This window comes from Varanus komodoensis, unplaced genomic scaffold (genome assembly GCF_004798865.1).
Source record: "Varanus komodoensis strain SLA01 unplaced genomic scaffold, ASM479886v1 scaffold14_1, whole genome shotgun sequence".
Lineage (NCBI taxonomy): Eukaryota > Metazoa > Chordata > Lepidosauria > Squamata > Varanidae > Varanus > Varanus komodoensis.
Window position 1 is genome coordinate 25414192 of NW_025335438.1, and position 15539 is coordinate 25429730.

Sequence of the window (15539 nt, forward strand, 5' to 3'; positions counted from 1 at the left end):
CATCTTTTGCTCTTTCTCTCACCTAAATAATTCTTCCCAGTTTGCTTTCTCTCATCCCTCAAACCATCCTTCAAGTCATTTCCTTCCTGACACACACCTGTTTGCCCAATTCTGTCCTTGGCACCCACACCCCTTCTCTTGCCCCAGGCTCACCTTCTCTGCCTCTCTCCTCTTCTAAATCCACTTCTGCCCCTTTCCCTCCTCCTCAGCTTCCTCCCTTACAGCTGGGCTGACAGAAAAGACTCAAGTAGCTGTTGAAATGTGCCCTTGATTTTCTGTACATCCAGAGTTAACAAATAAAGGGGAATCTAAAGTAATGCCCCTTTATCCTGTAAGGACTAATGGCTGTATTCTGTCTGTATGCAATATAATGGCACAATGCTGAAAACACACTTGAAAGAGCATACTGGAACAGCAGCACCAACTAAAAGGGATGGGGCAGGGAAGAAATTCATTCGGAGAGAAACATTTTTAAAATTTGAACTCACAGATGTCTGCCTCCCAACCCATGATGACTTATCATAAGGATATTGGTTGTACAACTCTATCTCAGATTTTAGGAATGACTACCACTTCCATTTTTTAAAAAGCAGAATATTTACATGCCTGCTAATTTGCAGTATAATATATATTTACTGATAATTTACAGGTAATTTGTGCACTGTAGTTGATACAACTGGATACAGAGATATGTTTAATAAAATAGAGTACAAAATGCAGGGATATATTGATACTTACGGTAACAGAAGGGGAAACTGTGGTGTCCATCAACACACTGGTCACAGGTCTCACCTTGATAATTCTGTTTACAATAGCAGCGTCCAGATCCATCCTCACAGCCGTTAGAATATTCTGGATTGCAACTGCAGACTGCATTAAAAAAAGGTCATCCTAAAAACTTCCTTTGGGTGAATTTATTATTTTATGGAAGTTAACCTAAAACATCACAATTACAGTTGTATCTTGCTTCCTTCCTTCTGCAGATAACACTGTAATGAGGCATGATGGGACGGTATAAAAAAGTTTTAAACAAATAAATGAATTTAGAATTATAAGATCACCAAATATATTTAAAGTGTTGCATGTACATTTTCACATCAACAGGCTACTTTCCTACAGTCAGCAGCTTAGGTTAGTTTTTCTTATGCAGTTGATTTTATACTTGTCTTCAAAATTACTGCTCTCATGATAGCTTAGTAAAATGGTTAAGCATATTAAGCAAAGTAAAACATTCTGCTTCAGTAGGTACCCTGCCTTTGCCAATACGTGGGCGAAGCAATGGCTGTGATTTATGAAGCCTAGTATGGCACGGCACCAGAGAACCTGAAAGGCTGCCTTCTTTAATACAAGCTTGCCCAGTTCTTGAGACCTCCTGGGAAGGCCCTTCTTTTGAGACCATGACCATGCGAGGCACATTCAATGGGGACTCAAGAGAAAGACATTTTGGTGGCCACCCCCACACCTTCCTCCCCAAAGAAAGCTATGTTTGCTCCCTCTCTGCAGTCCTTCTGCCAACAAGCAAAAACCACATTATTAAAGAAGGCCTTTGGCTAGCAAGCATGCCTGTGGGTTGGGAACTCTTTTTATTCTGTGATTATTATATTTTTGTTGTATTTTAATGTGTTGTTCTATTGTTTTAATTCATTTTAATTATGCTCCTAAGTGTCCTTGAGTGTCTTTTCCTGGCAGAAAGGCATTCTACAAATCTAATCAAATAAGCAAATCAATATGACAGGGAAATAACCGCAGGTCTGCTGTTCCCACTACAGTCCTAATATAATTATGCAAGATGCCTTCTATGCTGCTGTAGATCCAAATGCACCGCATGCCAGCCTTTCTTCTTGTCACACCCCCCAGATGTGTTGGACTGCAACCCCCGCCACTTCCAACCAGCACTGCTCAAATGCAATGCTGATATGCTGATATCACATTCTAAAATATATTCAAATTCCTTTGGCCAATTTTTCCTATGGCTTTCTTTTTCAGGGAGGAAAAAAAATTAAAGGTACAAAGAAATAAACATACGTGTGCATCCATGTGGCTCTGTCACTGGAACACCATAAGGACGGTAGTAACCCTTCAAGCATTTCTCGCAGTTTATACCAGCTGTATTATGCTATGCAGAAAAGAGCAAGAAAAAAGAGATAAATTCAGTTTCATGAATAAGCAAGAATTGAATTGATGGCATGATAAAATACTTTAAAAATCTGTCAGTGCAGATAAGGAAGGAACTTAGTATGCCAGAAATGCAGTGCATTCTTTCTACATTGTTGCTGTTATGGCTATCAAGTCATTTCCAACTTATGGCAACCCTATGAATGAAAGTCCTCTAAAATATCCTGCCCTTGGCAGCCCTACTCAGCTCTTGCAGACTCAAGGCTGTTTCTTCCTTTATTCTCACTTTGAATTGATGACTGAGCCAAGATATGTAGAATCTTCTACAATTTCAGTTTCTTCATTGTTGACCTTAAATATGTGCTATTCTTCTGCAGTCACGATTTTTGTTTTCTTAACGTTTAGCTACAGTCCTGCTTTTCTTCTTTCACTTCCATTGAGAGTCATTTCAGTTCTATGCTGCTTTTCGTGTATTAGAAAAGCAAAAACCTGTGACACTGGTTGGCCAGACCACCACAGCTCCAGTTTGGAATATTTCCCTGGGATGCAATGATGTGCAGGTTCTGAAGTATCTACCATATCTGCGATTAGATATCCTGAACTGGATGGCCTCTGGCATTCTGCTTGAGCTGAGATTTTGCTGGGCAGCAATAGGTTTTCCTGTCTCTTTTCTATTCTTAGCATTGTCTCCTAGTTCTTACCCTTGTGTGGATTCTTCCCCAGTTTGACATCCCAAGTTTAGTCTTTCATTTCTGACTCCTGGCTTGACTCCTCAGATTAACCCCCTTGGTTCTGACTCCTGGCATAAGTCTTGGCTTCAAAGGGAAAGCTCCCATGGCTCAGCCCTGACCTATCTTGCCGCATTCCCTACGTGGCATCTTGGATCACATAACATTGTCACTGAAAATTACTAAAATTAATATAAGCATAGATGAAGGATAAATGAATCTATGAAAACCATATGATGAAATAACCCAAAATGAAACAAGATGTAGATGCCATGGACATGAAGGGCTTTCATTCATAGGTCGAAGATGACTTGATAGAACAAAACAACAGAGGACAAATCACGTTATTAATTTTCCTTAACTGCTTTCTCAATATATGTAATGAGAGAACAATTGTTTGATTAAATTTGCATAAGGGCATTGTGCCAACTAGAATATTTCCCCATTTTCATATGCTACAAAGCCTTTTTTCCACTTTAGCAAGTCCAAAAACCCAAAATGAATTTTAACAAATGAAAAGTGTACCACCAACTTATTTGGAGAGCAGTGATATTTAAATTCTATGATCATGAAAAGCAAGGCAATGTCATTTGTGTCACAGTAAGTTATTGCCCAGTTGAGAAAACTGAACATACAGAACATTATTATCATTTTCCAAAGAAACAGGCTTCCACTGTGTGATCATGTCAGTTTCCATTAGTTTTATCACTCGTGCAGGCATTTCTAATTGTTTTTCTATAATACAAAGGGATAAAGGGCAAGCCCCAATCCATATGCTTTTTCTAGGAAGGAAAAACTATAGTTAGATTCCATGACTAAACAGATTAATTAATCTCACCCTGATTAATTTCTACAAAATTGAATTAAGGGCAATCAGCATCAGTCACAATAGCAAGCATTTCTTAAGTTTCCAGATATTTTCCTACTTTGATGATGTTTAAAAAAGTTTAGCTAACATGTTCTTTTATGGGCAAAAGTGCAAAGAAGAACGCCACACAGAAATGTCAAGTGGCAAACAAAGAGCCTCCCTCTTTCTCTTGAAAAACAGATTTTCTGTTATTTACATCCAACTACTTGTTTGGCAAGAAGTGCTTTCAGCTTAGCAATGAGATCGAGTGTAACAATGGTTGCACTGGATGTTTCCTTTGACCCAGGTCACAAGTTGGAAGCCAGCTGCCATTTGAAGGCACCAACTGTACTACGGAATCATGAAGATCCTCTCTGAACCTCTCTTTCAGTTTCAGATGTGATCTGATATCTTCCTCTGATCCGCTAGAGATTTCCCTCCCCCACCATCATCTTCATCATCATGACCACCAGCACCAACACATTTTTTCCTCTTGCAAGGAATCCAAAGCAATTCATAATCCTCTCCATTTTATCTCACAACAACAACTTTGTGAGGCAGGTTAGGCTGAGAGTCCATAACTGACCCAAAATTGCCCAGTGGGATTCATGGCTGAGTGGGGAGCAGAGCGGAGATCTTCTGAGTCCTAGTCCAGTGTTCTTAATCACTGTGCCACACTGAGTCTCATCAGACCCAGCATCGTTTCTTGATTAATGGTTTGGATAATCTGATTAATGGTCTGATTCCCTGTTTTCCAAAAGCTCCTGGGGATCCATTACTGGGGAACTTAGAGGACAGTAGAACTTAGAGGTCACTGTAGCCCTGCTTTTCCTTTCTGATTGACCTGTGGGCCACATGCCATGTCAGAGGACTAAAAACTAAAATTCACAATACAAGGCTGCTCTTTAAAAGTCCTGTTGAACCCAGTGGGACAAACTGATGTGCACACAAGTAGAAGATTCTTCCATAAACCTTCCATGGTTGAAATTGATATATCAAGTGAGCAGGTGTTTGCATGAGCCCCCATTCTGGTGTAGAGATGTACATTTATGGGAGTGTTTCTAGGTACCTTATTTCAGGCATTCATAGCTCTATTTTGGAGGCAATGAAATACTTTGACTCATATTTTCAAAAAGTCTTTAATGGCTTTCAAGAATATTTAATGGTTTCATAATAAAGAATTAAGTAAATTAAGAACAGTTTGATATTCCTGTAAAAGGAGTTGTTTCAATGGATCGCTTGTGATAAAAAAGAACTATCTGCATATCTCATGTAGGTCAAGTGTTGAGATTTTACATGTATCATATGAATGCTTTATTCTACTGCATTATAAAAAAGTTGGGGAGTTTTAATACATTGTTTAGGATTAAAGGTTTTAGAATGTAATTCCAAACATGCCACTAAAAAATACTTCTGTCAAAAACAGTAACCATGTATAGGATCATGTAGCTGCAGAACAAACTTGATAATATCTTGCATGATGAAAATCAGGTCCAATTCTCCGACAGAGAGCAAATATTTTTGGTATCCTGTTTCCAAGTCATACTTAGTTGCAGCCTACAAGGACATGGGGTGGGGGGATTCCTATTTTACCTGACAGTTAATGCAGACCCCTCCGCCTTGATAATTTCCAAAGACATTTAAGCTCTCTCTGCGTCGTTCAACTTCAGGATCATAATAGCAGTCAGTGGCATGTCCATGACAGTTGCAGGCTGAAAGAAATTGCTGATTAGATTTCATTACAGAAGTGGCGTGATTGAACAAAGGAGCAAAGAAGAAAAGCATTCCAGTTCGCCATACAACACGAAGTTAGTAGTCACAAGGTCATTGCAGTCTGTTCAGTCTGACACTGTGCAGCCATAGGTCATTTTCACTCACCACCTTCTCACTAACTTTATTACAAGGGGGAAACTTCTGTAGACTCAAAATGCTGCATTGCCAAACGTAAAATGGTCTCTTTTTTAGCTATCTTTGTACTTTCTAAGCCAAAATAGCATCCCAAGAAGCAAGGGCAGCATCTGCCTGAGCTCACTTTTTTGCCAAATGCACTGCCCTGACATTTTTTTCTGCTTAGAGGAGATGGGAAGAAGGGCAGGCAGCCAGATGAGCAAGCTGAGATCAGACCATGCCTCTGGAACAATGGCAGCAGAGCAGATGACGCCTTGCTTCAGCAACTTCCTTTCTTTCCCAACTGGTTGGGATTCTAGGAAAAGAAATAGCTCTTTTTCAACAGTTTTCTGCTGGCTGCATTTTAACTCCTTCTCTGTGATTATCTGCAGTTCAACCAGTAATGATGGTAGTTCCAAGCTCCTCTAAGTATCTAGAGCCAGATATCTGTACAGACATCTCCATATCTAGGTGACAGCCTTAGCTTTGCTTCCCTAGCTCGGAACCATGCTGGCTGGGACTGATGGGGATTGAAATCTAAAATATCCAAAGGTCACCAGGTGAAGGCTGCTTAGCCCCTAATCCTCAATCTTAGTTCAAGTATATGCTACCCCTCCTGTCCCAAATACATATTAGCTGCTGTTACCCTTTTTCGCTTCCTACAGCAGACTGGTTCCCCCCATAAAATTATTCCAAGGTTTTGTAAAACTGAGCTTGATTCTGGTAGGCAGCAGAAAGTGTCATCCCATAAATGTGAGTGCTCATATCATTGTTCTAAATGTGTCATATAAGCTAAAAATTTAGTATTTGGACTCAAATGTTTCTGTATGATGGTTTATTTAATGCTGCTTTAAAAGATACGTCACATTATTTACTTATTTTGCACACACTATCTTTTAGATAAAAGCAGATTCTTTTTCTTCCATATCATCCTTGTGGAATTCAGATTCTGTTTATTCTAACATACCTACTTCCTACCAAATGTCTTTGTAAAGTGTGTCATTCTCAAGCTTCACAATTTAGGCAGCTCAACCCAAAAAGTTTGTACAGTAGTCTAAGTTTTTTATGCTGTGTCATATCCATCTATAGGCATGTACACACTTCACTACCCCTCACATGGCTATCCAAACTGCAGCTTATATTTGCAAATCATGTCTCTATTGCTTGTCAGAATTACAGTATACCCCCGTGAAGTCGTGGTTCAGTGTTCGCGGCTTCAGTCTTTCAGGGAATTTTTCTCCAAGCGAGTACAAGCCGATCTCCTTGCGAGTAAGCCGGCGCCTCGCCGTGAGGCAGCTTACTCGTAAGGAGATTGTTTCCTCCGAGTTTGGACTCGCTCAGGGAAAACAATCTCTGCACGCGCCCACCCCTGTCCCTGCCTCGCTACACCCGGCTGGCACCTATCGCCGGCACCAAATTCACGGTTTTTCACAATTCGCGTGTGCTTTAGGAATGTAACCCCCATGAATTTTGGGGGACTACTGTATATTCCAGAAAAGAACACTTCCTGTTTGATTTGAACAAGATACAAAGAGTTAAACAGTCATCATTAATGGGCATGTCCTCTTGAAACCAGTTAAACCACTGCTAATTCTGTGCTCTACCAACAGCATAGAACCATTTTGTAGAGTTGGTTCCAGGCAGTCATACTTGAAGTGCATCTCTGGAAATCGGTGGGGCTTAAATTGGACATTGGACATGACTAAGTCCCACTGATGCCAAGAGGCTAGCCGTTAATGACTCAATTCCCATTCATCTAAATGAGTCTTCCTTTAGCAATGACTAAATCTGCATCCAGCTCATAGCCTTTTTGCAGTGCCAAAACTCCTTTGGGTCACCAGTCTTGCTTTATTTCTGTAGATAAGCCAGGATAAGCATCCATTTTTGTTTAGACAGGGAAAAAACCTAGCAAGTGATTTCTGAATAACTGTTCCTATGGTTCAAGCCTCCTAAAAGATGCATCACCTTTACCTTGAAGCTGATTTTCTATGCTATATCTTTTACCCCTGACTGTGCTGGTTATGGATGATGGATGTTGTAATCCAAAGTTCAGAGATATCTGAATGAGCACGAAATGCCAATACCTGTTCTATATAAAGGTATTTGCAGACTGAGTCCTCCCCTCTAGACAGCTTAGCAGGACATGGTACAAACTAAGCCATGAAGAAAGACCATGATATTGTTCACCAGATTACTGGAGCTTGTAGTGAACTAGATGCTCTAGCCACATTGGCATTACATGTTTAAAAAAAATCAGGTGTAGCAGGACTATGTCTAGACTATGTCTAATTATTCACACTTAATTTTCACCCACCTGATCATGTAAGCCAGATTTCAAAAACCTGCTTCCCTTCACATGTGTTGGACTGCAGCATATTGTGCAGGGAAACTGGACTTGATGGCCTTATTGGTCACTTCTAGCTCTACTATTCTATGATTCTAGGAACTTAGTGGACCTCCAGGATGGAGATGATGGGACTTGAAGTCCAATACATTTGGGTGATTCTGGGTTGGGAAAGGCTGATATAAGAGAACAATACACTTCATTAAGACAGGGATGCTGTTAGGAAGACTGATCAAGTATGTAAAGTTCTCAGGACGCACAAGTGACCAGGAAACTCCACACTGGTTATGAGTACCACATAGAACTTTTTTGAGCATACTAGACCATCCATCTATTCACATTGTAAACCACCCTTAGCATTCAGAAAGCATATTTCTATATTACTCACGTTCACACAGATTTGGGTTGCTGGTTGTTGAAGGTTGCCACTGTTTCTGGTTAAATCCAGGGCAGCAACGGTCACAGGTTTCCCCACAAGTGTTGTGCTGACATTCACACTGGAACCTAGATGTCCAAGGCATTAATTCTCATTTGACATTCACATTAGTAGCTTGTTTTGGTAGATGGAAAGAGGGATCTGCGAGTGGATTTCTCCCTTTAAAGATGAACCTCCCATCCTCCCTCTGTTCTTAGAGAGGAAATTCACCAAATCCTATCCATTGGCCCCAGGGACACACTTCCAGGGAGTCTAGGATTGATTCCTTAGGCTAGACTTTGAGTCTTACCATCATTTTACAGCCATAATGTCATTTAGAAAAATACAGTTCTTTTGACCATACAGTGTAGTTTCCTTACCTGTATGCATCTGGGTTACTTTTTGCATTACAGGCATCGGCATGTCCATGGCAAACACACTGTCCACCCACACTGATGTCTTTTATACTGTAGTAGTACTAGATAACAGAAATGAGATTTGTAGATCAGTAGCTGAGTGAAACTGTCATCAGTGTCTTATGTAGGATGGTATAAACTTCCTAGCAAAATAGACACATGACCCAATACCTTCCCCTCAAGATGCATTACTTAAAAACGCATTTTTAGATTGGATAGTTTCCAATTCAGCTCTTTCGGTTTAACCATGAGCTCAATGCTTGTCTTTAGGCAAACACTGATGTCTCACCTCCACCAGTCTTTACAAGGAGGATAATGATAATATTGGCTTATTTTAAAGAGGACTGTAAGGAATACCGAGTTAGTACAGTTATGTGATTCTTAGAATACTGTACATTCTGATGATAATCTTTAGTTCTTCAGCTTTAGTCCTTCAGTCCTTTAGCTTTCTAAAACTTTATTACAGTTTTCAATTAAATTCAGTTTTACTGTCTATAACCTAGGACAGTGGTGGTGAACCTATGGCATGTGTGCTACAGTGGGCACGCAGAGCCCTCTCTGTTGGCACGCGAGCCAAGTTGCTCCAGCATCGCCCCAGCAGCCAAGCATTGGATAACAGCACACATAGGGGCCATGCGCATTCTTGGAAAGGAGTAGCAGCGCCAGGCAATGACATCACGAGCCACAACTCATTAGCCGTGTCTTGTCCGAGCTTTCGCATGGCCTGTCAGTGCGCTGCCAGTGATATATATATTTGCTTGGACTGGCTGTGAGTTGTTTTTTCTAAAATAAAACCTCAGTATTCAGGTTTTATTTGCAGTGTTGCCACTTTGTGATAAATAAGTGGGTTTTGGATTGCAGTTTGGGCACTCAGTCTCTAAAAGGTTCGCCATCTAGGGTACCACCTAGGGTACCACAATACAACTGAAAGAAAGCATCGAGAATATTACAAAAGTAAATGCAAGCCAGTTTTTAAAAATGAAAGGACATGACTAATAATTCAGGTGTGACAAACTAAGATTAAGGTATAAAATACCCCATATAGCATATAAATATATGCTATGAATCTGGGTTACTTTTTGCATTACGGGCATTGGCATGTCCATGGCAAACACACTGTCCACCCACACTGATGTCTTTTATACTGTAGTAGTACTAGATAACAGAAATGAGATTTGTAGATATGCTATAAAGCATTTAAATATAAAGCAATGTAAAATATAAATAAAAACAATATAAATATATGCATGGCTTAAAATTAAGTATTAAAATCAATCTTCTCCAAAACAGCCTAATTAATCTGCCTTAAGTCTACTGTGACCTTTAGCTAATGCCATTAGGAAAGTGGTGATTCTTTTCAAGATGTTCATGTCCTTCTCATTGAGCAAGAAAGCATCTCCTGGCAAACTGAGCAGTTTGTTCCAATTATTAGCAATCCAGCAAGGTATTGTTCCTTAATGTCTAGCATCAGAGGACAATTAAACAAAGAATGAGGAAGAGTCTCATTTTCAACCTTATCTAAACCACAATGCAAGGGATAAAGTGTTCTGGCTAGGCTACCATCTACAGTGTAGACAATATTAGCTCAAAACTGGAGTTAGCTCTGTTCTTAGAATGAGCTTCTTCAGTTTAGGCAAGATATTTTCCCTTGATGAACTAAAGCTCAGGTAACATAAAATGACATTCTGGCATTCTCTTTAAAAAAATCAAACATCAACTGACAGTTGTAGGTACTGCACTGGAGTGCATGTAGGGATTCCCAGTATGTTTTCATTCCGATTGCATTCTATCTTGTCTGAAACCTAAACACTCCAAATCAATGGACTGTACAAATTTGGGGCTGAATTTTCAGGATGGGAAGCACCTGCCTACAATCCACAGTACACCAAAATCTAAGGATCCCATTTGTTTCTGAGCCTTCTTTGCATAGCATTTCCAACTCCTTTCCCACAGAACCATAAAGGCTACATTCCTATTCAAAATAGGATTCTGAAAATGATGCGTTAGGCAATACCTTCAATACCTATTTGGCAAAGACATGGTTTCAAAGTCAGATGTCAACCATCTGACATTAGACCAGTATCAGCTGAAGATGGAATCAGGTAAAGCAATTTCCCCTTCAATATACAGGATATTGGTCAAGAGGCCAAGGTAATGTATACTTGTTTTAGGACACAGTCCAATCAGTTGTGCCATCTGATTCTGAAATCAGAAGCTTACAGTCCTCCAAAACAGGGTGAGAGGAGTAGTGGAGGCCATCTTTGCTTCCCTGTCCTGCCCTGAAGTTTTTTTGCTAGATTGGCTTTTTGCCTCCCTAGGAAGGGAACTTTGAAAAGGAAGGAAGGTTTCAGGATATTTCCTATGCTGGCCACTGTGGTCTCTTCCCCACCCTGCCCACCATCCTTCTCCCACCATTCTCTTTTTCTGACCTTGGAGGACAGCTGGCAGGGTTATTTCTCCACTGGCTGCAAGGGGACAGGGAATGGTGGTAGCTTACCCCTTTCCAAGGCTGAAGCAGTGCCCCTTGGAAGGGGCAACTCACAGCATCCTGTGGCCTCACAGGCAAAGTCCATGTGCCATAGAATTGCTCTCTTCTAAACTCAAAATTATTAGTAATTTTCCAGAGGTTTGCACTGCAAGGTGGCATTCCTATACGCACCAATGTGTAAGTAAGTCCCATGGCACACAGTGGACTTATTTTTGACTAAATATAGATTGGATTTGGGCTATGAGTGGTAATGTACAAGCACCACCAACCCAAATGGTATACAGAGAGCTTAAGGACTTGCTATCTTAGCACCACTCCCTGCCATTAATAGACGTATCTCAAACAATGCTTTACTCAGTTTGGGCTGACTCAGTGAAAAAGTCAATAGATATAACAAGTTCTGTGTACAGTTAATAAAGTGAGAGAAAGATTCTCCACCCTACCTGAGCTGAACTGACGTACACTGGCAGAGAGAAGGCGAAAAGGAATCATGTTTGCTACCTTATCCTCTGTAACCAGGAAAGGCAAAAAGTTGCATCTGCAGGGGAATTATTTTTAACTTACAAATACTGCTTCATATGTGTGTAACTATTATAAGTTTATTCCATGTTTTTCTAGCAGTTCTAATATACTAGAATGTGAAGCAGTTGGAACCCAGGATTTTATTTAGGGCTCAAGTCCTCTGTCTATCAACAAGTTAGACTTGGTCAAGTTGCCATTAAGTTGAGATAGACCTCACCTTAAGTTAACTTAAGCATCACATTGATGCTGAAGTTGTTTTGATAAAACTATATTCAGTCTACTTTCCTGAGTCCCTGAGGAATATGACAGTATGCATTCTATTATTGGCAAAAAGTAAGGTTTTAGACAATACAAATCCTGTGGTATACTCAGGAGGCATGAGTTATTTGTGCTTTCAGCTTTCATGCTTCAGAATGTAGGCATTCCATCTTTCTTTTTCCTAATGGAAGGACCACTCAACAGAAAATGTGGAATTCCCCGTTCTGAAGATGTGAAAATAAGCAACACACTCATGTTTCCTGTTTGGTAGATAAACGAATAGTTAATGTGTGACAAATCATTCCTTTTTTTTATACAGTTTCCTTCTTTAGTGCATGTTTGCTTTAGGTAAACTTTATAATAAGAAACAGCATGAATCGTCAAGGAATCACACAAATGGGATTAACCAAGAGGTCATCAAATAACGCCTCCTGTCCCCGTGCAGATTCTTTTCATGCAGGTCTTCTATAGCAGTTTAATTCATCTCATGTATTCGGCATTCCAAGAGTACAATATTGATTTACTTCGCCAGATAAGAACAGGGCAAAAGCAAAAGCAAACTTCTCTGTCAGAATATAGAGAATTCTATAGTGCCACACCCATGGGAAGGAGCTGTTGCTCTGTGACACAGAAGATTCTTGCATGCAAACAGTCTTGATTTTTTTTTACGCATTGATAGGATGGCAGGGAATGACCTCTCTGCCTAATGCTCTCGAGAGCTACTGCCTGTTAGAGCAAGGAGAAATGGATTTGACAGATCAATAAATTCTTCCATATATGTGATTACACAGACAGAAATACTTTAGAGTCATTGAGCATTTAGTCCTCAAGCAAGTAGCTGTACCCTAAGATATAATATTCATTCATTAAATTTATTTGAAAGCCGCCCAGTAGCATCACGCTCTCTTGGTGGCCAATACTATGGACACTTTTCTGTGGAGCATTCCACCTAAAGGTTTCCTCCTCCTTGCTTCTCATAAAAGGGAATGTTTTATCCATCTCCGCTAAGATAAAACTAACTTGAACTACACAAGCATGTTGCATATAGGGAAGCTCTATGCATCAGGGAAATATTGTATATGCAATGAGTGGATTTAGGGCCTCTTTAGATCCAGCATGATTTTCACACTCAAAAAGGAAAGTTCACTCACTCTGCGTGTCACTGTAGGATCTCGTTGAGCTTTAGATATCAAGTGTCCAAGAAGGGTATTGGTTCTTAGGAAATGCAAACGAATATTTGTTGCTTTAGTAAATTCTTTAAGTGTGGAAGAAAAGGTGAAGTTATTTGCTCCTGGACGGCCATTTATCAAGGATATCACAATCTAATGAATGAAAGAAAAATAAACAGAGAGCCATTGTAAACTTACAAACATTTTATTGCATTCTCTAGAGCAATGCCTGCCACAGACTCATCTCGGAAGAGCTGAAACACCTCCCCTAGTCCCAATTTACATCATTACCAATTGTAGTAAAGAGCATGAGCTACTAAAAATTGATAATGTAGAAAATGAAATGTCTAGTCACAAATAAGCAGGTCAAGCCTTTGCAATATGTACTCAGAAGCAAATAGTCTTGACTCATTCTGCAGCTTCTCCCACTGGCTCCACTCCATCTGCCCTATAGCGAAAAACTCTTATTTCTGATCAGCGGCTGATTAAAGACAACTACTTTCCCCTGTCAAGCACAGAGAAAACAGGCCTGCTGATTGGAGATAAGAGCTTTCCCTTCTGTGGCTCAGGCCCTATGGGGAATCCCCAGTAGCCACTAGGTCCTGTCTTAAAGGGCACTGAAGAAACCCAGTTCATTTGCCCTATCTAAGAATCCCCAGTATGTCCTCACACTATGCCCAGAAAATATTCAGATCAGAAATGGTTTCATCCTTCATGCCGTTTAAAGAAGAGCTGTAATGATCACAAATATAATAGTTATTTTTATATTCCTCATCATCAGTTGTGTTATTAAAAGATGAGTCAATACAGAAGATTTGACCCGTGCGCATTTATTTTTCAAATCTAGTTCAAAGAGTCATGATGTAAGTGATGACTGGAGGCAAATGAGGTCTTCTAATTAATGGCTTTTATGACAGCAGCCTCCCCCCCTCCCCCCACTCCACACATGCACACACACAAATATTGTTGTGGAATTTCCCCATAAGCAGGTTTTTCTAATGATGAAAGAAAATGTTGCAGAGTTCTTTTGAACAAGAGTTCATTGTAGAATAATGAGCTCTACAAACTCAGAATTCCGTTCTTGGAACGATGCTATTTTAGGAACTGACTGGAACCTTCACCCATGCTAATAGGCATTTAGAGGGAAAGAGATTGTATTTATGAATGAATGCTTACTACTTCAAGACCAATCTGTTTATTTAATTAGAGGCAGGAAATTAGGGTCTCCTTGCCACAGTTCTTCTGCTACCACAATTGCTGTTCCTGCTACATTTAACACTAGATGTGCAGCTATGGGAAACAACAAAAAGGAAGAGGAAAAGAACAATGATTTTGCAGGGAAACAAGGGTGTGGGGACAGAACGCCTTCTTTTTGAGAAAAACCACACTTTTGGGACACTTCCGTGACCATGATTCTGTTTGGGAAGAAGGCATGAACACCTTGTTTCCTTACAAAGTTGCTGTGGGCGCAACACAACAGTGCATATGCTAACTCATTTTAGGGAGTGTGAAAGCATGTGTGGGGGAAAGGAACAGTAGCTTGTAATCCTAAAGCACGAATCCCTAGACCAAGGTGTTCACCAGTGTGGTACATCACAGAACATGCAGATAGATGAAATGGCTACTAATGGTAGTTGCAGATAAAAAGGAAATTGTTCATTGGTCATTAAGGTCTCATCTCCTGACTTATAAGATTGTTATGGCACAAATAATGATACAATGTGTATGACATCTCTTGAGCATTTGAAGAATGATCTAAGGTTAATAAAGTCATTTCTTATTGCTATTGCTGTCCAGAACTTACCTCCCCATTTTCTAAAGGTACAATCCGAGAATATTCTATAGAGCAAATGACATCATCATCATTCCTAATACGAGCATTAGCTTCTTTTCCATAACGTTCCCAACAGTCTGCTTTAGAATCTAATAAAAAGAAACCATTTTTACTTATTTGTTATATTTCCATCCAGCCTTTTCCTGCAAGGAACCCAAGGCAGCTTACGTAATCCTCCTCCTCCCATTTTATTTCACAACAAACCTTTGAGGTAAGTTAGGCTGAGTGTCAGTAACTGGCCCAAAGTCACCCATTGAGCTTCATGGCCATGTATGGACTAGCACCTGGAGCTCAAGAGTCCCAGTTCAACACTCTAACCACTATTCCACACTGGCTCTGTATCAGTTTCTGGTATATTTTAAGTGTGGCTTCTATTCACCATCAACATGCAAGGTATCATCCAATCACAATGGCAGATCATGCTAAAGAGGGGACAACCCTTGTAATTCAAGTCTTGCCCCTTAACCACCCTAACTTCCACTGTTGTTTTCACAAATGTTTAGTGGCGTTTTAATG

At 40.1% G+C, this 15539-nt stretch overlaps 1 protein-coding gene across 1 annotated transcript in view; it reads right to left on the reverse strand.

The window, feature by feature from the left end:
- Positions 1 to 15539, reverse strand: part of LAMA3 (laminin subunit alpha 3) — a 152915-nt gene that overhangs the window by 120342 nt on the left and 17034 nt on the right. Inside the window, exons 4-10 of the mRNA XM_044424295.1 lie at positions 14994 to 15112; positions 13172 to 13342; positions 8717 to 8814; positions 8310 to 8425; positions 5284 to 5402; positions 2026 to 2116; positions 739 to 870 (exon numbers count right to left, since the gene is read on the reverse strand). Of these exons, the coding sequence (XP_044280230.1) occupies positions 739 to 870; positions 2026 to 2116; positions 5284 to 5402; positions 8310 to 8425; positions 8717 to 8814; positions 13172 to 13342; positions 14994 to 15112 (846 nt within the window). The remainder of the gene's footprint in view (positions 1 to 738; positions 871 to 2025; positions 2117 to 5283; positions 5403 to 8309; positions 8426 to 8716; positions 8815 to 13171; positions 13343 to 14993; positions 15113 to 15539) is intronic.